Source organism: Scyliorhinus canicula, chromosome 22, assembly GCF_902713615.1.
Source record: "Scyliorhinus canicula chromosome 22, sScyCan1.1, whole genome shotgun sequence".
Lineage (NCBI taxonomy): Eukaryota > Metazoa > Chordata > Chondrichthyes > Carcharhiniformes > Scyliorhinidae > Scyliorhinus > Scyliorhinus canicula.
Window position 1 is genome coordinate 190,562 of NC_052167.1, and position 25,258 is coordinate 215,819.

General features: G+C 45.5%; 1 protein-coding gene across 2 annotated transcripts; it reads right to left on the reverse strand.

Annotated features, from left to right (window-relative positions):
- Positions 1–354: 354 nt before the first annotated feature.
- nolc1 (nucleolar and coiled-body phosphoprotein 1) lies at positions 355–24,957 on the reverse strand. Of its 2 annotated transcripts, none has more exons than XM_038782878.1 (14): positions 24,790–24,957; positions 21,040–21,095; positions 19,151–19,284; positions 17,597–17,733; positions 16,357–16,675; positions 16,029–16,126; positions 13,378–13,540; positions 12,721–12,921; positions 11,809–11,913; positions 8,034–8,780; positions 4,488–4,612; positions 4,303–4,338; positions 2,125–2,185; positions 355–932 (listed from the first exon to the last, which is right to left on the reverse strand). In XM_038782878.1, the coding sequence occupies exons 1-13, from the start codon at positions 24,895–24,897 to the stop codon at positions 2,171–2,173; spliced, it is 2,244 nt and encodes a 747-aa protein (XP_038638806.1). In that variant the 5' UTR covers positions 24,898–24,957; the 3' UTR covers positions 355–932; positions 2,125–2,170. The 2 variants fall into 2 exon arrangements, with proteins under 2 accessions (XP_038638806.1, XP_038638805.1); XM_038782877.1 differs by having other exon boundaries at positions 2,125–2,214.
- Between the last annotated feature and the right edge of the window lie 301 nt (positions 24,958–25,258).

Sequence of the window (25,258 nt, forward strand, 5' to 3'; positions counted from 1 at the left end):
TCACCATTACAACCGGGCATACTCATCAGGGCGGCAGAGTAATACAGGGTAGCACTGTTGCTTCACAGCGCCAGGGACCCGGGTTGGGTCACTGTCTGTGTGGAGTTTGCACATGGGTTTCCTCCGGGCGCTCCAGTTTCCTCCCACAAGTCCCGAAAGACGTGCTTGTTAGGTGAATTGGACTTTCTGAATTCTCCCTCAGTGTACCCGAACAAGTGTCGTAGTGAGGCAACTCGGGGATTTTCACAGTAAATTCACTGTATGTCTACATGTGACAATGATAAAGATTATTTTAAAAACGTGCCACTGCAGCACCTACTTAAATTGTACAACCCAACTGTATCAAGAGACAAATTAAGGCAAGACTTTTTATTTAAAAAAAGTTAGCTCAGACATGGTTTATTAAATGTTACTTCCACAGAGAAATTGTCCATAATTTTTGCTCCTCAAATCTAATAAAGAACAAACATTACAATGCCGACACCGAAATAATTGTACTGCCAGTTCCCTTTTAAAAAAGCTACATTTCTGGCATTTGTTTTGACAGTTAATGTTAAGATAAAGTTAACATCATACTTGAAACAAACATTTCCATCAAAAAAAACCACTTCATTTTAAATACTAGCAATATCCCTTGAAAGAGCGATCAGACTTTCAGAGAGTTAATGAAGGATTTTTAAAAAAGATACTGGAACTATACACTCCAAGTCTTGACCATATATAAAGATTTGAATTCTATAACTTTACAATACAGAGTGCTGCCCACTGTATACTCATTCACTGTCGAATTTGATGGAATTCACAGACATGCCAATGGGCCCGCCCCGATAGTTTCCACGCTTTTTCTTTGTCTTTTCATGTCGGAAGGATTTTCCTTTTGTAAATTTTAAATCATGATCAGCCTTTTCGCCCCAGTCTCCTGACGCTCCTCTCTGTAACACAAATTATCAATGCTCAGGACACGGCAAATTAAGTAGAAGAGATAACAAATTACACAACTGAAAGAGCTTGGCTGCGGTTCTAATGGTATCTGGCTGGACAGAATGGCTGAGTCGTCGTACAATTCTTCGTGGTTCGAGCTGTCTTGCTCCTCTTCTCATAAACATAGCCCCAGGTCTCTGCTAAACTCTTAAGTGAGTGTCAGGCAACTGTGGGCTGTAGCAAGGGCAGCACAGTTGCGCAGTGGTTAGCAATGCCACCTCACGGCACCGAGGTCCCAGGTTCAATCCCGGCTTTGTGTCACTGTCCGTGTGGAGTTTGCACATTTGCCCCGTGTTTGCGTGGGTTTCACCCCCACAACCCAAAGCTGTGCAGGGCAGATTGGCCATGCTAAATTGCCCCTTAATTGGAAAAAATGAATTGGTTACTCTAAATTTATTTTTAAAAATACTGAGGGGTGTAGTTTTTTTTTTTTAAATTTAGAGTACCCAATTAATTTTGTCCAATTAAAGGGCAATCCACCTACCCTGCACATTTTTGGATTGTGGGGGAGAAACCCCGCAAACATGGGGAGAATGTGCAAACCCCACATGGACAATGATCAAGAGCCGGGATCGAACCTGGGACCTTGGCGACGTGAGGCAGCAGGGCTAACCCACTGCGCCACTATGCTGCCCTAATACCTCATATTCTTACTGGCTGAAGCTCATTGTGTGATCCGAGAATTGTAAATTCTAAAACGTACTCTATATGTCACTATACCAATTTTATTATTCCCCAGCCCTGAAGGCAATTGTACTTACAGCAGCCTTGGATTGCACTGTAAAGGCTGCATAAGTTCAAACAGAAAATGGTCAATAAATTCACTAGTTGGAATAAATTGATGGTGTAAATTTTTTCCCTCTCATACACATCTGTGGGCCAATATATATTCTCTCACATACGGTCAGTGATTACCTGATAGTTACTCCTCTCAGTGCAGTGTAGGTCATCACCAGCCTGTATACTGTCCCATGCACTATAAACAGCCCTTGTCACATAAGTAAAGCTTTGCTGATAGATATACCAAGCACTAAGGATACCACTGCTTATTTCTGCGCAGTTAACAAACTCATTAGCTTCAAACCATACAGGGTTGCTCATTCATAGCATGAAACTCAGAGCCTTGATGGAATCTAGACTTACCTTTGCATTGAATGAATTATTTGAAAGGCGTGGATCAATTTCAACTTCATCTTCTCTTACTCTACGGAAAGGAGTATTAGGTTGAGGGCTCTTTTACAAAAAGAAAAACAGGGAACAAAGCACATTAACACATACTACATATTTTACAATAAGGGCAACCCTCCAATTTATAAATTCTAAAAGAGATTTAATTCAGCGAGAATAGCAGCTGTAGTGACAACAGATCCTGGTGCCAATGCTCAGCTGAATGTTTGCAGTCGCCCCTCTAATGACATGATCCACAAATCCAAGAGAATACTTCAATTTACATTTTGCGAGATTGATGCTGCACTTGAGGCAAATCAAAGCAGAAAGCAGCACCTTGCACATTTCCCTCTCGTTTATTCCAGCGTGTGCTTTGCAGATACATAAAACTACGCATGCGATAATGAGATTATTACCAAAGCAATTGGCTTACTTCACACTAACCAGATCAAGTTTAAATCTCAAATATTCTAAAATACACCATGGGAGCAGTGCATCAACAGCCTATATCCTTAATTGTTCGATTGAAAAAGGACATTCAGAAACAAAAAAATTACAACATTTTGGCCGGGAGCTCACTCAGAATGGACTCAGCAATGAGCTAATTTTATACTTACAGGTTTCTATGCAAACCCATTAGCAAAACCCTGAATATCATGTCTCGTCGATTCAAATATACACTGTTAATGACAGGGACGACAAGACATTGAGATGCTCAGATGGGGGTTGTATAAAAAGGGGAAACCAATCAGCTAAAAGCAAATTACTGCAGATGCTGGAATCTGAAACGAACGAGAAAATGCTGGAAAATCTCAGCAAGCCTGGCAGCATCTGTAGGGAGAGAAAAGAGCTAGCGTTTCGAGTCCGATGACTCTTTGTCAAAGCAGTCCCCTTCCCCCTTCCATGGTGATGCTCGAGATCTATCTGGGCAGAAATGCAGAGACACTGTGCTAGTGAATCTTGCAGCAAGGTTGAAGTTGCCCCTGCATGTGGTGCAGTGGATAGCAATGGGACTGCAGCGCTGAGGACCTGGGTTCGATTCCCGGCCCTGGGTCACTGTACTTGTGGAGTTTGCACATTCCCCCAGGCCTAGAACAGAAACTGTTACACGATGGCCTGGCTGGAATCAATACCGGCCGTCTGCAAGAGCACTCAATAATAACAATAATCTTTAATGTCACAAATCGGCTTACATTAACACTGCAATGAAGTTACTGTGAAAATTCCCATAGTCGCCACATGCCAGCGCCTGTTCGGGTACACAGAAGGAGAATTCAGAATGTTCAAATTACCTAACAGCACGTCTTTGGACTGTGGGGGGAAACCGGAGCATCCGGAGGAAACCCGGGGAGAACGTGCAGGCTCCACACAGACAGTGACCCAAGCCAGGAATCGAACCTGGGACCTTGGAGCTGTGAAGCAACAGTGCTAACCACTGTGCCATCCACAAGTCAACAGAAACTCGTTATTGATATATAGACTTGGTGATTACCCACTCACGTTTACACAAAAGGACGCGCCCATCTATGAATATGTAACAAATTTCCAGACAAAGGGATCAACTTTGCAGCAGGATGAAGGACAGACAAAAGAAGTCATCAGACTCCACAGTGAGCTCATTGCCGAGGGTGTTTCGGAGGACAATATGCCTTGATTGAATCACCGTGGATAAACAAGAGTATCCTGTTTTTAACAAGTTGGGTCTGGATGGGACAAAGGCCATTTGTGGGCGTACATCTATGGCCTAATGCCCAGTAGAAATGAAGGAACATCGGAACAGATCTTCAGCGATAACCTGGGAGCCCCCCAAGCACAACCATTGCAAGAAGGGACCGAGTTTCAAAGCCCAGAGAAGGCGTGCATATCGAGTGATCGTAGCCTGGCCAGCCTCCTTCACTAAGTGCGGGTAATAACTAGAGCTCAGCTGAGAGTCCGAAGCATACTTTGTGTGTTTGAGAGAATTGTGAACAAAATTGCGTTAAATCGGGAACCTGTTTTGTCCTTTGTTCATCTCACTTTTGATTCATGCACTGATCAAAGTATCTGAGATTTTACAGATATAACAATATATAACAAGTCCAGCCCGAGTGAGTCTTCAAGAGGCAGAAAATCAGCAAAATAAGTAATAATGAATAAAGAAATTATTCATGCTACCTTAATTCCAGGTGTCAGCTTGGACTGTAATGTTTGCTGAAAGAGAATAAATTAAGAGTCACATATAGTATGACAATCCTGAAGAGATCTGAACCATTTTTACACAAGCTACAATCTCATGATTAAATGCACCGAAAGCTACAGTGAAACGAGAACTACAATTTATTCTTTCTAACGTGCGTCACCTTTTTAGTTTTTGGAAAGGTGTTTGGAAGTTTCGCTTGCAGTTTCTGGTTTGCTGGGGTCAAATCACCTTTGCCGTCCTCATCTTCACACGAGCTTTCTCTTTTCCTCTTGGTATTTACTGTACCTGAGACAATAAGCAATCACAAACAGCATAAGTGTTAGCCGGGAATCTGCACACAGCCAGTGATGAGGTCCCAGGTCACACCAGGCTCAGATGAAACTGACTCAAGAGCATACTACTGCCGTGTGAAGTTCATGTTAAAACAATCGACCATTATTCAGTAGGCATAGTCACGGGATAGATGAAAACACGCCAACGCTATTCTCGTGTTATGCAAGCATGACAGAAAATTAGACTTTACAAATCAAACTAGGAGAAATGGGTGATGCAGACTGTTTGTCTCTATTGTTGGGTTTTAAATTGCAGGACAATCATTTATCAATACTCCTGAGGGTTTCCATGTGACGGTCCTGGGAAGTGTCTTAAGTGGTTGCTCACTAGATCACCCGACAGATGAAATGTGCAGCACTGATGTACCACGTGGAGCTCTTCAGAAGAACTGAAACACACTTGCTGCGTGAGCACCAACCTAATATTTTCCTCCTATTGGCCATGGGACATGTTCTGAACAGTGCCAATATCAACCAGCAGATATACCCAGCAGTCAGCGGAACATGATCAGGAGCCTGCCTGGCTCTTGCACTCCCTAGATCCTGGCACAACTGCGTCACAGCTCCAGGATCCCAGATTCGATTCCCAGCTTGGGTCACTGTCCGTGCGGAGCCCGCATGTTCTCCCCGTGTCTGCGTGGGTTTCCTCCGGGTACTCCAGTTTCCTCCCACAGTCCAAAGATTTGCAGGGTAGGTGGATTGGCCACGCTAAATTGCTCTTAGTGTCCAGAATTGCCCGTAGTATTGGGTTACTGGGTTATGGGGATAGGGTGGAGGTGTGGGCTTGGGTAGGGTGCTCTTTCAAGAGTCGGTGCAGACTCGATGGGCTGAATGGCCTCCTTCTACACCAAGTTCTACGATTCTACGAAAATAATTGAGGCCAACAATTACATGTAAACTGCAGGTCTGGTTGAGACCTGCACCCAGCTTGCGAACCTAAAGCTTGTAATGCTTAATACCACACCAGAAAATGCAATTATCCACTGAACCAGCAGGGGAGCTAGCCCAGCTCCGCCCTATTGTCTGATGAATAAACAGCATCAATGCATTAAATTTACAAGTTGCCACAGAAAGCTCATTATTGCAGTAGAGAATAAAATGCACCCTTGCATTTTACATACGAGCTAGGAGCAGAAGTAGGCCTTTTGGCCCCTTGAGCCTGCTTCCCCATCCAATTAGATCATGGCCGAGTCTGATTGCATCCTCAACATTAGGATATCCCAAAGCACTTCACAGCCAATGGAGTATTTTTGATGTGCATTCACTATTGTCAGGTAGGAACCAATTTGCCCACAGCAAGCTTGCACTGACAGCAGTTAATGATAATGACTAGGTTAATCTGCTTTAGTGATGTTGATTGAGAAATAAATATTGTCGGAACATCAGGAAAAACCTCCCTGGCTCTTCTTCAAAATTATAATCGTTATTAGTGTCACAAGTAGGCTTACATTAACATTGCAATGAAGTTACTGTGAAAATCCCCTTGTCGCCACATTCCGGCGCTTGTTTGGGCACACAGAGGAAGAATTTAGAATGTCCAGTTCACCTAACAAGCACGTCTTTTGAGACGTGTGGGAGGAAACCAAAGCACCCGGAGAAAACCCACGCAGACACGGGGAGAACGGGCAGACTCGGCACAGACAGTGACCCAAACCGGGAATCGAACTCTGGGACCCTGATGCTGCGAAGCAACAGTGCTAACCACTGTGCTGTGCAATCTTTGTTGTTCACCATCTTGTTCTGAGACAGTACTGCCGCACTCCCTCAGCACTCCACCTAGATTTTTCCACTCTAGTTACTTGAGATGGGATCTGACGGTCTTACGGCTTGGAGGCAAGGCTGCTGCTAACTGAGCCACGGCTGGCACATTAGGAAGACCTGAGCACACAAACAGTTGTTGCTGGCTCTTTTTTGAGCACCCAATGGCAATCAACCATTTTGCACCCAAAGGTGAAAGCTCAGTCAGCATGGCAGACAGCCAGATGAACCTTGTGCTTATACCTCAAAATCACTTCGCCCGACCGGGGTGCACGGGCTGATTGTACATCCTGCAAAACCAGCCAGTGATAACGGATAGAAGACGAGGTCCGCTTGACCAAATACACGATCCCTGCGTTCAAATGTAATTCTCTAGTTGTTTTCCAAAACTGGTTAATGGATGCAGCTGGTGTGGGGGGGGGGGGGGGGGGGGGGGGGGGGAGAGATGGTATAAAATTATGAGGGTTATAGAGAGAGTAGACAGGGCAGCACAGTGGTTAGCACTGCTGCCTCACAGCACCAGGGAGCCGGGTTCAATTCCTGCCTTGGATGACTGCCTATCCAGAGTTTGCATGTTCTCCCAGTGTCTGTGTGGGTTTCCTCCGGTGCCCTCCCATAGTCCAAAGATGTGCAGATTAGGTGAATTAGCCGCTCTAAATTGCCCCCAAGAGTCTAAAGGCGAGGTGGGGTGGCAAGAATAGGGCAGGGCAGTGGGACTAGGTAGGCTGCTCTTTGAGAGTTGGTGCAGATTCGATGGGTCAAATGGCCTCCTTCTGCACTGTGGGGATTCTATGGATTCTAGGGATCAATGACCATTGATTTAAGGTGAGAGGCAGGAGTTTAGAGGGGATGTGAGAAAAAACATTTTCACCCAGAGGGTGGTGGTAGTCTGGAACTCACTGCCTGAAAGGGTGGTGGAGGCAGACACCCTCGTAGCATTTAAGAAGTATTTTGATGTGCATTGCGATGCTAAGACTTACGGTGTTATTGGCCAAGTGCTGGAAAATGGGATTACAATACTTTTTTGATCAGTGCAGAGAAGAGGGCTGAAGGGCCTTTTCTGTGCTGTCAACATCTATGACTAAGGAGGGAAGCAAGAGAAGTCGCTGTTAGCACCTGACAGGTGGCCATTTCTGGAAAGGGGACAGCTAAATTATTAGACACTTGTAGTCAAAGCTCAAATATGTTTGGTACTGTCGGAGTGTTAGCAACCAGTGTGGAAGGAGAGAGTAAAACCGAGGAGCGAGAGAATGCTGAACATAGAAAAACATGCAAAGGGAGGAGGAAGAAATGGTTTACCCAGTTATCCTTTGTATCTTGTGTTCTGGCTGTTGCTCAGGATCACTGAGTTTGGACGTCTTTCAGAAGTTGTGAAACAGACACGGACAGTACAAATGAGGCGGGGCTTCTCATGCAATCACCCGAAATCACCCGTGTGAGAGTGGCCCATTAAAATGCTACAAGCATTTTGCTTTAACTTGACGCTATCAAATCAATAGCAAGAACATATCAGACGTGAAGCCACTTGAACCCAACTTTGGCTTCACCCAACAGCCGACCTTTCCCACCTTCACTTAAGCTTCTCGATTAATTAAAAAGTGACAAGTAAGACTCACCATTTACAGACTTGGCATTGCTTTTCTCATCCTCTTCAGAGGAGCTATCTTCAGAGCTGCTCTCTGCTGCCTTCTTAGCCACCATCAACGGTGGCGTTCTCACATCGTTTGGTTTTCCTTTTGAGTTCTCTTCCTCAGACTCCGAACTTTCCGAACTGCTGCTTTCGGCTTTCTTGGCTGCCGAGTTTGCCGCACGTGGTGACGGAGCGGCGACTGCTTTCTTAAGTTGGCCAACCTGAGTTTTCAATTGAGGCTCATCGTCGCTGGAAGTTTCATCAGAGCTGCTACTTTCATTTTTAATGGTCACCGCCGGCAATTTTCCTTTCCCCGTCACCGCCGGGGATTTCGCTTTTGCAGCCACTGCAAGGGGCTTTCCTTTGGCAGGAGTCTGCACCTTTGCTGCAGGTTTCACCTCCTCCTCACTGCTAGAGTCATCAGAATCTGAGCTGCTGCTGTCGTCAGCAGTAGCCTTGGCCGCTGAAGTATTTTGCTTCCCTGGTTTCACAGGCACAGTAGCTGATTTAGCAGCTGGATTGAAAGGAGGAGCAGCCGTGTTCTGTTCATCAGAATCACTGGAGGTGTCACTTTCTGAACTGCTCTCTGATTTCTTTGCTTGAGCCAGAGCGGGCTTCACAGCTTGCTTTAGTGCGGGCTTGGCGGCAGCTTTGGGTGTGGACTTTGCAGCTGGTTTTGGCGTGGATTTAGCCATAATCTTTGCTTTGGGCTCGTCTTCAGAACTATCAGAATCTGTGAACGTTACATACATAGCTATTAATCCACCACATTCTCGGAATAATAAGGAATTACAATAAGCTGATATGCTGGAAAACAGCCACCATTTTGTATGCAGCCAAATGGTTGTTGGACTAAACTGTGTACTCTGGCTTCTAGGAATCACAACTTGCCAATTCAAAGACGATACTACCACCGGGCCCAGTCCGACACCTACAATGTTACTTTATAAACAAAAATAAGAATGGGAGTTACTATGAAAGTACAAGAACGAAGGGAACAACACGAAAAAATGAATTTATATTCAGGTGATATTGTTTTAGAGTTACTTTGACCATATATTATTGGTCACAACAGCCTGAGAACAGAGGAGCATAACGCGTACATCGCTGTGAATCAGCTTAGATGGTGGGGTGAACAAGGCTCTCTTTGGAATGGATTACGATGGAGCACACACACAATTGGTTCCCCTACTTATTGGATGGGTTTTCTTCTTCAGTGCTGGAATCCACAATAAGTGATAAAACTCCGTTTACCATCAACATCCCCGTTGCACTTAGGGGCTGCACGGCAACAGGCGAGCTCCTGTGAAGACCGGGATACAGTGACCTTTTAATTATGTGCGCACAGCCACAGAAGAATTTCAAGAGACTGCGGAGTTAAATAAATTGCCCATGGACTCCGGGAACTTAATTTCTCTCTATCTCCAACCCAAAACATTGGGCAATTGCGAATACACACTGGTAATACCTTAGAATCTGCAATTCTAACCATACAGAAATATTTGACTTAGCCACATGGTAAAAACTGATGCACAGCGATGCCTGGGCAGATTGACATCACTGGTGGTTGGTTATAGGTTTCCTTGGAGGAACAGTAACTGAAGTGAGGAAAACATGAATTAAAATAATCCCAAAACACCATGAAACCCAAAAGGTCTGCCAAACTCAGTTACCCGGTCATTAATTAATTCTGGCAATTTGGTGAACTGATACTCTCATCCGGAATTAAAAATTGATCGTGGCAATATTTGACGGGTGCACCACAAAGGGAGATTAAATTATTTATTTTTATTCATTCACAAGGCCAGCATTTATTGCCCATACGAATTGCCCGAGTAGTGGTGTTCCACCTTCTTGAACTGCTGCATGTGCTGTAGTACCACCTATAGTAATGTTAGAAAGGATTGTGAGACAGTGAAGGAACAGTGAAAATGTTTTTCCTCACATCCCCTCTAAACAGTGACAATTTTGCACCTGCTGGCAGCAGGAACGGCGTCGGGGGCGCAAAGTCTCATGAGAATTGTGAAACCCGGTGAGATATCATGTCCAGATTTTCCACACCCCTCACCAGTGACGTAATGAGGCGCACGGCCCCCTGCACTCTTCATTGAACAGCTCTATGGCTGAGCAGGGGATATGCTGGGTCATGAGGTTATAGACTGTGGTTTATACTATTCAGTTGGTGATCCCCAGTACCTCATGGATGCAGTTTTGAGCGGCTAGATCTGTTTAATTTACCCCATTTAGCACAGTAGTAACGCTCCACAACACTCTGGAAGGGTAACTTCAATGTGATGGTGGGACTTCAGCTCCACAAGGACTGTATAGTAGTCACTCCTATCAGGCTGTTATGGACATTCAGACTTCGTCCCGCTGATCGCTCATAGGAGGGTCTTGTTGGAACCGAAGTCAGCTTCTCCACCCTATGCCTCGGCATGGCAGGTGGGACCTGCTGGGTTTTTTGACCCTGGAGAAAGTGAAGTTTGAGCCGAGGGGGGGGGGGGGGGGGGGGGCAAAGGAGGGGTTCTACATTTTTGGGGTTTGTTTATCATGCACTTTCGGGAGCAGGTTGCTGTTGAATGCTATGGGGGGGGGCGCCTTGTTTTTAGTTTTTGCTTTACGAGTCTATGTTCTATATTGAAGGTTGTTCTGTTGTTTTCTTTCTTGTACGGCGTAAATGAAAAAAAATATGGTGAACAAAAATATTTTGAAAAAATAAAATACTGTCAGGCGCATTTGTGACGGCTGGATTGATAGGGGAGGTCAAATAACCTCACCACCTGCCGAGCACTCAATCCAGCAACTATATTGTACAGGAATCAGCCAGCTTGGTCAGTAGTGGTTTGACTGAGCCACTCTCGGTGATGGGTGTTGAAGTTCCCCCTAGTGTCAATGCTGAAGACTCCCAAGACAACTCCCTCCTGAATGTATACTACTGTGCCACCACCTCTGGTGGCTCTGTCGTACCAGTGGTACAGAGCATACCCAGGGATGGTGGTGTCTGGGACACTGTCCGTAAGGTATGCGTTCATGCGTATAACTAGGCCAGGCTGTTGCATCACTAGTCGGTGGCTCTCCCACCTATGGCACAAGTCCTCACATGTTAGTAAGGAGGGTTTTGCAAGGTTGACAGGGCTAGGTGTGCTGTTGTAGTTTCCGGTTCATATGTCAATGGCGGGTGGTCCGTCCATTTTAATTCTTTTCTTTAGGCTTCATAGCAATTTGATACTACTGAATGGGCTCGCCAAAGGGCATTTAAGCATTAGCCACATTGCTGTGGAGCTGGAGTTATAGGTAGGGCAGACCAGGTATTGATGATTGGGTTTTTACAATAATGGTCTTGCAGTCAGATTAGCTTTTAATTCCAGGTCTATTAATTGAATTAAATGCCACCAGCTGTAGAGAGTGGGATTAACCTGGGCCTCTGGAACATGTCCAGTGATATTATCACTGTGCTCCCTGTTTGACTAAATTGTCAATGCTTCACGGAGGCTTCAGGGCTGGATGGAAAAACAGTCCCAACTGGCATCTTATTTTTTTTCTCGGTATTGTACCATATATTGCACAAATGCAAACATTTGGGGACATAATTATATTCCATGTTTAAGTGGCAGCAACTGCATTTACCTAAATGACAAACTGCAGAGTGCAAATGAAAAAAAAAGTCCCATTTTCACTTTTGGAAGTTCAGACGTGCCACTTCATTTTGACATCAGGACCAGAATACACAGCTGGTTTCCCTGACTAATACAATTTCTTACCGGACTCACTGTCAGAACTGGAATCTGCTTCCTTGGCTGCGGTTTTCCGAGCAGCCTCTGCTTTCGTCTGTAGTGCAGGAGCAGGCTTCACTGGAGTAAGTTTTGCTGTTGATGAAAAAAGAATCGTAGGGCAGTCAGCAAGGTACATAAAGCTCATGACCTCTATCACGCTAAGTGTGTTGGGATACAGCAGGGACATAGCACAACACGCTACATTTGTTAAATCCAGTATCTCAAAGATTGGCAGCAAAAAAGGGGCCTATGAAAGTTACTGGCCTGTAATAAATCTACAGTGAACTCCAGGCCACGCTACATGGAGGAGTCAATATCATCTGAGGAGCCTAACAATATGTGATAACAATTGAAAAAAAACTATTACTTCAAGGCGACAGCTCACGACCAGCTTCCCAAGCCAACAAGGATGGGCAATAAATGCAGCCTTGGCAAGGTCACTCAAATCCAGAGTACAAATTCCTCACTCCCTGACAGCAAGCCAATCACCTGCTTTACCTGCATCCAGAAAGAGAGATTCTGCGAATACATATTTCACTCCAACTTTCAGAGGAACAGGATTTGACGGAGAAACCTTTTTTAAAATATAAATTTAGAGTACCCAATTATTTTTTCCAATTAAGGGGCAATTTAGCATGGCCAATCCACCTATCCTGCACATCTTTTTGGGTTGTGGGGGCGAAACCCACGCAGACACGGGGAGAATGTGCAAACTCCACACAGACAGTGACCCAGGGCCGGGATTCGAACACGGGTCCTCAGCGCCGTAGGCAGCAATGCTAACCACTGTGCCACCGTGCTGCCCCGACGGAGAAACCTTTTTAAAAACAGGCTGGACAATAATCACCAAAATGAAGACACTACTGCTCACAATTTGAAACAATCGACACCAACACTTACTAGCTGGCTTCATTGGTGCCTCCTCGTCAGTACTGCTGTCTGAGCTGTCATCCGACAAATCACTGCTTTTGCCTTTAGCAGGCGTCACTGGTGTCTTTTTGCTTGCAGCCGCTGCTGGTGCCTTTTTGACCGCAGGTGTCTTCTTGCCCGCAGTAACTTTTTTATTCTGCTGCGTGGGAGGCGGTACTGCATTGTAAGCACCTAACAGGCCGGGGGGGGGGGGGAAAGAGAGAGAAGAGACGAGGCATGTGTCAATGTTGAGTTTTCCCCCCTTTCTGAAAGGTGCCTAATTCCGGTTGGACAACCTCTGACATCTATCCAAGTGCTTATTCTTCAGCAAGCTCTGGCAGGTTATTGAACCATGAGGGGAAGCTGCATGAATGAAGAGAATGATTCCCCATTCAGCCACAGCTTGTCCTCAACCATTTCCATGCACAGGTCAATCCTCCAACTCGTTAATTACAACTCACTATATAAACACTGTTTAATCCGGTAATTGCACATTTTAAACCGTCCAGTGGAACACCAGAACTTCTGTTTTCGATGTTTTTATCAACTAGACCAGTTCCAGATGCAGGCCTGTAGTTTACAAATGCAGCAATTGCAATAAGGAAGCAGCCTACTTATTATTTGTGTATTGGAACATTTCCCCCTCACCTGGCTTCGCTTTTGTTTTTACAGCTGGGGCCTCATCATCTGAGCTGTCAGACTCCTCCTCACTGCTCGAGCTCTTTGTGCTGGCTGCTACCGCTCTAGCAGGGGTTGCAGGTTGTGCTTTCATTTTTCCTGCTGCTGACACAGCCGCCTTGGGCATCACTTTCTACACAGGACAGAGGAAAAAAAGGAGTGGCTGCAATTAGGAACAATTGATTTGCAAAACAATTCTCCTGAGGCATTGCTCCTGGAGCAAGTGGAACACTTCAACAGCAATGCCCCCAGCTCCACCCCGAAGCTTTTGCAAACTGACCGAGGTGAACAAAGGCAGCCAAGTCACAAAGAGCGCTGCGCATCATAGAAGCCCTACAATACAGAGAGGCGCCATTCGGGGCTCATCGAGTCTGTGCTGACCCTTTGAAAGACCACCAATCTCCTACCCTGCAACTTCACCTTAAGGGGCAATTTAGCATGGGCAATCGACCTAACCTGCACATCTTTGGACTGTGGGAAGAAACCAGAGCACTCGGAGGAAACCCACGCAGACATGGGGAGAACGTGCAAACCCCACACAGTCACCTGAGGCTGGAATCCTGAGCTGAGGCAACAGTGCTATCCATTGCATCAACCTGTCGCCCAAACCTGACCCGAGACCTAATCACCGTTCCTTCATCAGCACCGAGTCATGGAACATCACAGTTAACACCACTTTAGGAGGATGCAGCAGCAGCCAACCCTCATCTTTATGGAAGTTATGATAAACCTTTAGAAATCATTGGTTACGACGCAGCTGGGTTTTATTTTTTATAAATTTAGAGACCCAGTCCTATTTTTCCCCCAATTAAGCACAGCCAATCCACCTACCCTGCACATCTTTGGGTTGTTTGGGGGGGGGGGGGGGGGGTGAGACCCACACAAACATGGGGAGAATGTGCAAACTCAACACTGACGGTGACCCGTGGCTGGGATCGAACCCGGGTCTTCAGTGACGTGAGGCAGCAGTGCTAACCAATGCGCCACCCGTGCTGGTTTTTATATCACAGCAACTTATGATCTGGAATACATGACCTGAGGAAAGAAAATAGTAACTTTCGAAAGGGTACTTTTTTTTCACTCTTTGAAGAGATTTGAGTGTTGTTGACTTGGCCCGTATTCATATTGCCCTTCCCTAACTGCCTTTGAGAAGGTGGTGATGAGCTGCCTTCTTGAATCGCTGCTGTCAATCTGGCGTTGGTACACCCACAGTGCTATTGGGGTGGGGAATTCCAGGATTTTGTCCCAGTGACAGTGAAGGAACGACGATATGGTTCCAAGTCAGGATGGTGAGTGGCTTGGAGGGGAACCTGCAGGCGGGGGTGTTCCCATGTATTTGTCCATGCCCTTGTCCTTCTTGGTGGTAGAGGCCGTGGGTTTAGACAGTGCTTTCGAAGGAGCCTTGGGTGAGTTTTGGGGGATTGGGACTAACTGTTGAGCTCTTTCAAAGAGCTGGCATGGACAGATGGCCCACATCTCTTTCTTCTTTGCCATTTTCCAGTCTTCTCAGAGTAACTACCCATGAGCAATAAACGTGATGCAGTTTAAATCCCATGAATTTAAGAACATTTAATATGTGTACTCTATACAAGGCTTTAGTTATAGTTATAATTTCTGAGGACACTTTCTATACATCTATCCATAATCATCTTCAATGCTGTATCCATCTAAAATGGCCACCTGCAAAGGACAATGGGAATTGTGGTCAGCTTGGACAGACAGGTACACAGCCTCTGTGTATTGTGCAGAGGCCAGACTTGACTGAAACTTGTATCCATTAGGAGTCAATCATCATTTCCCCCAGGACAACACGAGTTTGAATCAGGAAGTTACAACAGTAGCAGACTAACCAACGCCACGTCCCCTTATTTGAAAAGGCCCACATGCCTAGGACAATGGTAGCTAGGATTTGCCCAGCCACCGAGGTATCCGCCCCCTAATTGGCCAGGATCAATGAGGGTGATCGAAATCCTATCGAACTAGAGTTAGGATCTGGAGTTAGGACCACCGAAAAGGGCACGAAAGAGGAGGATGATAAGAAGCCCTGCACACTAGGGATTGACCTCTTTTGGACCGGCCTGTGTGCGACCAACTGCAGCATATCAACCAGCCAAGTTCAAGGACCCGCGATCGCTACCTGAAGGACGAGCCCAGCCAAGACAAACCTGAAGACTTCCAACCGACCCACGTGGACACAGATAAAGGCCTTATCTCCCACACAGAGCCAGTCATCCCGAAGTTAAGTAAAGGTCATCTTAGTTATTAGGTCTAGTTAAGTGCATAGTCGCGTGTGTTATTGCATATAGTAATAAGTCTTGTGTTATTAATAAACTGTCTTTGACTAATACACTAGTTGTGTGGTCATTCGGTCAATATAAGAAAAAGCTTGTGGTTCACACCAAAATATAGAAGTCAACAATGCCTACATAATGGGGGTGGTGGAAGAGGCAAGGCAGTAAATGTAAGACAGGGAAGTGGGCATCAGAAAGATTAGCGTGTGAACTCACAGCAGCTACAAAGAACACTGAAATTCAACCCCTTTGTTTAAAGTGTAAAAATTATATATGGCACTCTTAACAGGGACTAACACAGTCCATTGTGACTAATATAAAATGATTTACTTGTGCAGGTGGCTTCTTTGCAGAGTCCGAGTCAGTAGAGTCGTCACTGGAATCATCCTCACTACTCTCCTCGGCTGCTTGGTTGGCAGTTTTTAAAGCTGAAAGTGGAAGACATATTTTGTGGGGAAAAATTATTCAGAAGCTACTTGTAAAAGAAAAATGTAATTCACTAAAATGTACGTCTTCGACATCAGACGGTTCATTACATTGGTTATTCACATGCATTAACATACAGGGACAGTAACCCAATTAGATTCCAACCGCTTTATCCCCTCTGCTTGCTATAAACGCCCAGCTTGGTAAATAACAATCAAATTGTTGCTGCTACCTGGTTTCACAAGGGCTTTTGCAGCTGGTTTCACAGGGGTCTTGGCTGCGGGTTTCGCAGGGGTCTTGGCTGCGGGTTTCGCAGGGGTCTTGGCTGCGGGTTTCGCAGGGGTCTTGGCTGCGGGTTTCGCAGGGGCCTTGGCTGCAGGTTTCACAGCGGTCTTGCCAGCAGGTTTCACTGGGGCGCTTACAGCAGGTTTCAATTCCACAGAACTGTCTGAATCTTCACTGCTGGAACTTTCATCTTTCTGTCTGGCAGATGGCTTACTGACTGCCAGTGCTTTAGTTGCAGGAGTTGGACCTTTAGCAGTGATGGCCTTCTGATAGAGTGGGAAGGAGCGAAAAGAGATAAAAATGAAATAATCCTTTGTACTTAACTGAGAAGTTAAGAAATGTTCACAAGAGCCGAATGCCACTGGGCAGAAAAAGAAACTAAATCAAAGGGAATGTGCAAAAGACAATTTACTGTTGGCTTTGCCTTCATATTTAGCAGACACTAAATGTCAAGTGTTCATGTCTAAAAAATGAATCATCACATCAGTCAGGATATTTGTCCCCCCCTCCTCCCACCAAGGAAAGGGGAATAAATAACAAAATAAACTCCTTTTTCAACAGGATTCTGGATAGTCTAATTGCCGGGCAGAATTTACAACACAGAAACAGGCCATTCAGGCCAACTGGTCGATGCTGCTGTTTATGTTCCGACACACGCATCCCTCACGATACTTCAGTTCACTATCAACATAGCCTCCTGGTTGTTCACAGTAATAATCTATTCATTAAAAAAAAATCACAGCCTTAAACAGATATCCACGTGCCTGTGACAATGACATCCAAGAACAAGTAAAGAATCTAGTGATCAATGTTGAACTTATTTTGGACGTTAGGTGAGGATGGGAACAGGGGTGGACATGACCCCTTCAGTCCAATACCATACAAACACTCAACGTAATGACCGCTTCAGAAAAGCATCACGGAGTTAGGCAGCACATTTGCATTTAAGCAAATGATCAAAGGGCCAGTTGTAGAAAGAAGGAAATGAAAAAGAATGGCATGATTTATACGTACATGTATCGTTGATAAATGATTATTCCAGTCACGGAGGTTATGGTTTAAGACATATTGCACTGGCAGCAATACCACACGTGAAAAATCACAATGTTTACTGCACAGCTCGTCATGAGTCAGTCAACTCTGACCAAAGGGTTTGTTATCTGTCCCGTAATAATCATGCTAATTACTTTCTGCATTCCCGTCTGTGCAGGTTTCTTCTCTTCCTCAGAATCCGAAGAACTTGAGTCTTCACTGCTGCTGCTCTCCTTTGGAGCAGCCTTTTTAACTGCAGGTTTGGTTACCTTGGGTGCAGGCAGCTTGCTCGCTAGAAAAACGATAAACATTAAAACCGTCAGCCAAACAAGGCGGCAATTCGAACTACCTCATTGGCTACAAATCGCTTTGTGACATGGTGCTACACAAATGCAGTTCTTTCAACATTTCACTAGAAAGCAAGTTGTTTTTTTACTAATGTAATTTCAGGTCAGGTGCCATTTATTCACAAATGACCATATAATTGTTAGCAGGAGCCACGGTGCATGGCAGTTATGCCCACTGTTACTCTCAAACAAAAGGCCCCAAGTGACTTCCCATTCCTGCCCTATGATGGACACCGGGATAGATTACAGCACTGTTGGCACCACTCCGGAAATCAGTTAACTCAAGAGGAAAAAGGTTACCAGAAGATGGATTAAGTCGACACCCTCCAAATCCTTCGATTTGCCCTATTAGACAACCTTGAAGTACTTTGACAGCTTAGTACATATATTTTTATATGCCATCTTTAATGGCAGCTGCTTGGCAGGCAAGTTATTATTCATCAGCCCTACCCTAGAAACAGCTGCTGTGGGGATAATGTTGGCCAGGGCAACTCAGTGCTCTTCCATTAGTACAAAAGCATTGTTAACATCGGCTTGAACAACCATTCAGTGCCACGTTCAATGGGGGCAGCACCATCCATCAATGAACTACATTGGAGGGCCAACCTAAATTACACATTCAGGCCTTTGCTGCAATGTCACTTATTGTCCAGTTGCAGATTGAAAAACTGCAAATCCTCCACTGGTTCAGACTGTAATTGCACCGAGATTAGGAAACCTCCAGCGAGAAATAACTGATCTAATCCAGAAAGTAGGCATGGAGCTGGCTGCACGGAAAGAACGAGAGAGAAAACAATAGTTTGGCGCCATGATCATTATCTAATGGAGCCTGCTGAAAAGTGCACTTGTAATAGATTAACTATGAATATTGATGGAAAAGAGAGACATGTTGCTGAAGTTTTTCATTTTACACTAATCAGGACAAAGACAAGAATGTCAAATTTCAAATGACCATTCCAATTTACACCACAGGAGAAAGGGATGTGCTGATTTGACAAGTAGACTTTGATTGGCCAAGGCTTTGACACGGAGAAAGTTATGGGGAACCATAGCGTGCCAAGCCCCTGGGTAATTTGAACCAGGTTGAAGGATTAAACATATTCCTTTTGTTTGTAGAGTACGGGTTCTTATTTACGAATGTATATCGCTACCTGCAAATGTGAATGAGCCTTATTACGAGATTGACTGATTACCTTAAATCGGTTGTTAGGGTAGCTTTTAGCACACTTAGGATTGTACAAGTGCTGCCCAATTGCAGAATTACACCTAATAGTAGACTACAAAGTAGTCAGCTATAAATTTATTTTATTCCCGAATGTGCAACACTGCTTTACTTGAGAAGTTTGGCATATTTGGATATACCTGGTTTCTTAGTAGTGCTTTCTTCATCAGAACTGTCCGAGCTGTCAGAGCTACTGGAAGTTTCATCTTTCTTTGCCTTTTTTGCAGGAGGTCCATTGAGGACAGGCTTCCTTTTCTTTGATACTTCAGATGTCCTATCGCGATGAATTAAAAAGGTCAACAATTCAGTGTACATGAGACAAATAATTCCATTGCTGAGTTCAGGATAGAACTCCCCAAATTACCTAACCATTAAAACGAACCACCAGAAAATCAGGAGCTCTGTGAACTGGATACCTGGAAGTCTAACTTTCCAATAGTGCTTCTATTGAACGATCTTCCTGACAGGAAGGACACCCTCAGAGGATTTACCCCGAGATTTACCAATTATTTAAAATGCAACATGACTCACATTTCAGTTAATTTTCAGGGACGGTGTATTTCCATACAACAGAAGCATTGAAATTATTTTCCTGTTCAACATGCGGAAACTTGGGCCTAACAGTGGATGCAACATAAAACACCCTCTTCTAAGTCAAACGCAACAGAAATAGCAAATTAACTGTTACATTAAACAGTGTTTTTAGTTTTTTAAAGCACTTTTCATGTGTTATTTCCAAATCTTTAAGCAAAAGTCTCAGGTGGAATATTACATCATCTTATGACATTCTCAATATGCAACAGAGCATTTCACATATGGGCTTGGAAACAGCAGGGCTGGTTTAGCTCAGTGGGCCAGACAGCTGGTTTGTGATGCAGAACAAGAACAAGGCCAGCAGCGCGGATTCAATTCCTGTACCAGCTGAGAATTCTGAATTCTCCCTCTGTGTACCTGAACAGGCTCTGAAATGTGGTGACTATGGACTTTTCACAGTAACTTAATTCCAGTGTTAATGTAAGCCTACTTGTGACAATAAAGATTATTTACTTGCAGATTGTGCAGTTATAATGACAGCAAAATCATCAGCATTCGCCACCATGTAGTACACCGATGAAACTGACTGCAGATTCTGGCAAATGCACTTACATAGCAACTACTGCATTTCCAGTGAGTTCCTGCTCCTGCTTAGGATGTGCTGGTGGTGACGTTGCAGATGAAACTCTTCTGAATGTGAGAATTGATGTGAACGCCCACTTTAGGTCATTACTCTCACTGAACATTCTCATGAAAAAGTTATGCCTTGTAGGATGAGGTGAAACTGCGTTTTTAACAGGTGCTAAGTTCATAATAACCTATCCGGCTGTTAAAAATTAAGTGTTCCATTTCTGGAATGTCGAGCATGTCTTATTACGATGCAAAAAAATTCTAGCTTCTTTAAATTTTAAAAATAAAGTTCATATTTCATTTTCTGCCTTAAGCTTATATTGTATGTATACCTAATCTGTGTTTTTGCTGTTTGCAAATGCTCTGTGGCATATCGGTGGTTTTTATGTCCTAGCTTGCCGGCTGTGATGAATTCTTCATTGTGATTGGTTGTACACCCTGCTTGATGACATCACCATCACCAGGTGCCCCCTTGAGCTGGCGTTGGAATCAAAGTTATATCGGGAAAGGTGAATTTCACGCCACACACATTGCTCAATCTATGGGGGCAGCTTTGTTCGAGGCCAGGGAGAGCGCCATCACTTTGTCGCTGACTGCGATATCCAGGCCACAGTGAATTACTGTAAAATGCACTGATTTATGAAGGTAATCTTGCCTATCATTTTAAATGTAGTTGTATTTTATAGATTCCTGCTAAGAGGAAAAACTGCAGCTCGTTGTAGCAATGGGCAGATGGTTCCCAAGCTGAGCAGCTCACCCAAAGGATGATTCCTCCAACAATGCAGCATTCCCACACTGCAGTCTCAAGTCCCACAGTAGAGCTCAAACCCCCAAAACAAACTAAAAACCACAATTTAGCACTTACTTTACCCAAAAGTCAAAGATCTCCACAAGAGATGGCGACTTTAGATCTGGAACTTTCTACAAAGACAGAAGAGAAAGAAAGACCTGAATGAACAAATTTCAACATTAAAATTTAGAGAAATGGCAAAATAGACATCTGATTTAGAAGTTGCCATATCACATTTACAGAAACTCCAGCGCATTGTGTGTAATTAAATATTGTAGTGTTTACACACAAATAGTGTGAGTAAAATTTAAGTAGTCTGCATTCCCATCGTGTAAAGGAACTCAACTCTGAAAAGCAGGTATGAGCAATTTTCAGATCAATACACAGGTACTCGAGGATACAGAGGAGCTTTGTGACCACGTTGTGCCTCACGGTAGCATGGTGGTTAGCATCAATGCTTCACAGCTCCAGGGTCCCAGGTTCGATTCCCAGCTGGGTCACTGTCTGTGTGGAGTCTGCACGTCCTCCCTGTGTGTGCGTGGGTTTCCTCCGGGTGCTCCGGTTTCCTCCCACAGTCCAAAGATGTGCGGGTTAGGTGGATTGGCCATGCTAAATTGCCCGTAGTGTAAGGTTAATGGGGGATTGTTGGGATACGGGTTACGTGGGTTTAAGTAGGGTGATCATTGCTCGGCACAACATCGAGGGCCGAAGGGCCTGTTCTGTGCTGTACTGTTCTAAGTGTTCTAAGTGTTGTCTGGACTGCAGGAGTTTAGTTAAAAGGAAAGAACTAGAAACAACATAGAACACAGTGCAGAAGGAAGCCATTCGGCCCATCAAGTCTGCACCAACCCACTTAAGATCTCACTTCCACCTTATCCCCGTAATGCAATAACCCCTCCTGACCTTTTTGGTCACTAAGGGCAACTTATCATGGCGAATCCACCTAACCTGCACGTTTTTGGACGGTGGGAGGAAACCCACACAGACACAGGGAGAACGTGCAGACTCCGCACAGAAGGGAGGGGATTGTTTGCTTTGGAACAGGGGAGGCAGAGGAGAGACCATTTTGAAATGTATAAAATGTTGAGGAGTCAAGATACAGTGGCTAGGGAGAAATTTGGTTATGTTTAAAGGGTATTCAGAGGGTAGTGGGGATCTGGAACCAACTGCCTCAAAGGGTAGTAGAGACAGACACCCTCACAATATTTTAAAAGTGCTTGGATGTGCATCTGAAGCGCTGTCACATACAACACAACATGCCGAGAGCTGGAAAGTGGGATTAAACTGGACATTTCCTTGACTGCTGGCTTAGAAACTATGGGCCAAATGGCCTCCTTCCTTGTTGTAATTTTTCACTTACAAGCCTGCAAGTTAATCTCAGCGCAATCACTTACTTCCAGCCCTTTGCAATCATTACACATGGTGGCTTCAACTCATAGACTGAGATCGAAGACAGGACTTTCCCCATCTCCATAACTTGCCCATTGTCAATCAAGAAGTTTTAAAAAGGAAAAAGCAGAACAATACAGTCGAAAGAGATTAGAACAAAGAAAAGTACAGCACAGGAACAGGTCCACCAAGCCTGCACCGACCATGCTGCCCGGCTAAACTAAAATCTTCTACACTTCCGGGGTCCATATCCCTCTATTCCCATCCTATTCATGTATTTGTCAAGATGCCCCTTAAACGTCACTATCGTCCCTGCTTCCACCGCCTCCTCCAGCAGTGAGTTCCAGGCACCCACTACCCTCTGTGTAAAAAAACTTGCCTCGTACATCTCCTCTAAACCTTGCCCCTCACACCTTAAACCCATGCCTCCTAGTAATTGACCCTCTACCCTGGGAAAAGGTCTCTGACCATCCACTGTCTATGCCCCATATAATTTTGTAGACCTAGATTGATCAGGATGTTGCCTGGGATGGAAAGTTTCAGCTACGAGGAGAGTCTGGAATGGCTGGGTTTGTTTAACGTGGGGCAGAGGATGCTGAAGGGGGATGTGATGTACAAAATTGAGAGAGGCATATATAGGGTAGATCTTTTTCCCTTGGCAGAGGTGTCTCAGACCAGAGGGCATAGGTTTATGGTGAGGGTTAAGTGATTTAGAGGGGACCTGAGGAAACGTTTTTTCCACCCAGAGGGTGATGGAAATACGGAACGTGCTGCCCGAGAGGATGGCAGAGACAGATACTCTCGCAACATTTACGAAGCACCTGGACGAGTCCTTGAATCGCCTCGGCTTAGTAGGCTATGCACCAGCTGCTGGTAAATAGGATTAGTACAGATTAGCAGTGGACAGTTAGTAAAGACTTGGTGGGCCAAAGGGCCTATTTCTGTGCTGTGTGACTCTATGAAAAGTAAAAATAAAACATTTGAAACACTGACAGAAACAAGTCACAGAGAAAAACATCTGAAACACACATCAGACCTCCCAGAAAACTCAAATAATCTCATTAAGGGTTGGCCACAGTAGTAATTTGTTAATTAATTAGGTGAACACGGCAGGATGATTTGATCGGTTGAGATGGTTGGAGAAGTTACCAGAGATTTGAAGATTTGTCCTGCCAAAGTTGTCAGGATTTTGTCACCCATGGTGCCTCAATCCTTGCCTTTACCATTGCCCTCTCTCCTTATACCAGCTGAAGCATGTTAATGTTTTACACAGCTGTCTAGGATGCCCATCTATCCTTGCTTGGTGTGGTACCTCTGCACACAGAACAAAGCCACCTGATGAAGGAGCTGTTCTCCGAAACCTGGTGGTGCAAGAGTTCTTCCTCAGAACCAAGAACATGGGTGCAGTAACAATCTTATTCCTCTGAGCCTTACTAGCTTTGTGTACAGATGGGCAAATGATTACACACGTAGAGCAATCCAGTCAGTCCCATTCCTTTCCCACGCTCTACCCCCGGTAAGTTGATTTTTCTCGTGCTCACCCAGTATCATAGAATCTGTACAGTGCAGGAAGTGGCCATTCGGCCCATCAAGTCTGCACTGGTTCCTGCTCCGATCGAGCACCCTAGCTGGGCTCAATCCCCTCTCTATCCCCGTAACCCCACCAAACCTTTGGGCAATTTAGCACGGCCAATCCACCTAACCTGCACATCTTTGGACTGTGGGAGAAAGCGGAGCACCCGTAAGAAACCCACATAAATATGGGGGGGGGGGGGGGGGGGGGGAAAGAGATGTGCAAACCCCAGTCACTGGAGGCCGGAATCAAACCCGGGTCCCTGGCGCTGGTCAGCAGTGTTGACCACTGTGCCACCCTTGATCCTCTGAAATTGAATCCCTTTGTTCTGCTTCCACCACCTTCATAGGGAGTAAAGAGCCCAAGTCACTACCAGCTGCGGTGTTTAAAAAGTAATCTCTTTTGTGGGTCGTATACAATGCATACAACTTTATTACATGTGCAATGCACACACACACACACTATCGCACGTGCACTTGATAGTCAGGAACCGTTTTATTGTGAGCCTCGGCTGGCCCTCTGGAGTGTTAAGCCTACGAGTCACATTGCCACGCTGCAAAGGCGCTGGAGGTAAGCCCCAGATGGATGGCTGGGCTGGGGGGCGGGGAATGGAACGTTCCCCGGGAGCACGCGCACCATGGGGTTGAGGTTCGGAACTTTGGGGAACGCGTGTGCGTTCCATCCCTGCGCCGCGTGCTCCCGGGCAACGTTCCATCCCCTCTGCGCATGCCGCCTCCCGGGCGGCGGTTGCTGGGCCGGAGCGGGAGGAGGCCGCACGTGTGGAGCAGGGCGGCTGCTTCAAAGAGAGAGAGGGAGAAAAAAACCCACACGCTCTCCCCGAATTGCGCGGAGCGGGAGCTCACCACGTTCGACTGTTTCAAGAACTCCTTGGCGGCTTTGTCGAACTTATTCTGCAGCAGGAAGCTGTAAATCTGCGGGTACAGGTCGCTGGGCACCACACGCGCCTCCATGTTGCGTACGATAACGGTCTCCCCTCCCCCCTCTTCCTGCGGCTGCGCGGGACTCTCCCGTCCGGAAGCTGCTCGCTGCGCGTGACCGGAAGGCGGAGCGCGAAGCGCCGAGCATGCGCGGCAGGGGGGAGGCGGAGCTCCTGACCTGACACAATTACAACAACAACAACAACGTGCACTCCAGCATTTACATAGAATTTACAGTGCAGAAGGAGGCCATTCGGCCCATCGAGTCTGCACCGGCTCTTGGAAAGAGCACCGCACCCAAGGTTAACACCTCCACCCTATCCCCATAACCCAGTAGCCCCACCCAACACTAAGGGCAATTTATCATGGCCAATCCACCTAACCTGCACATCTT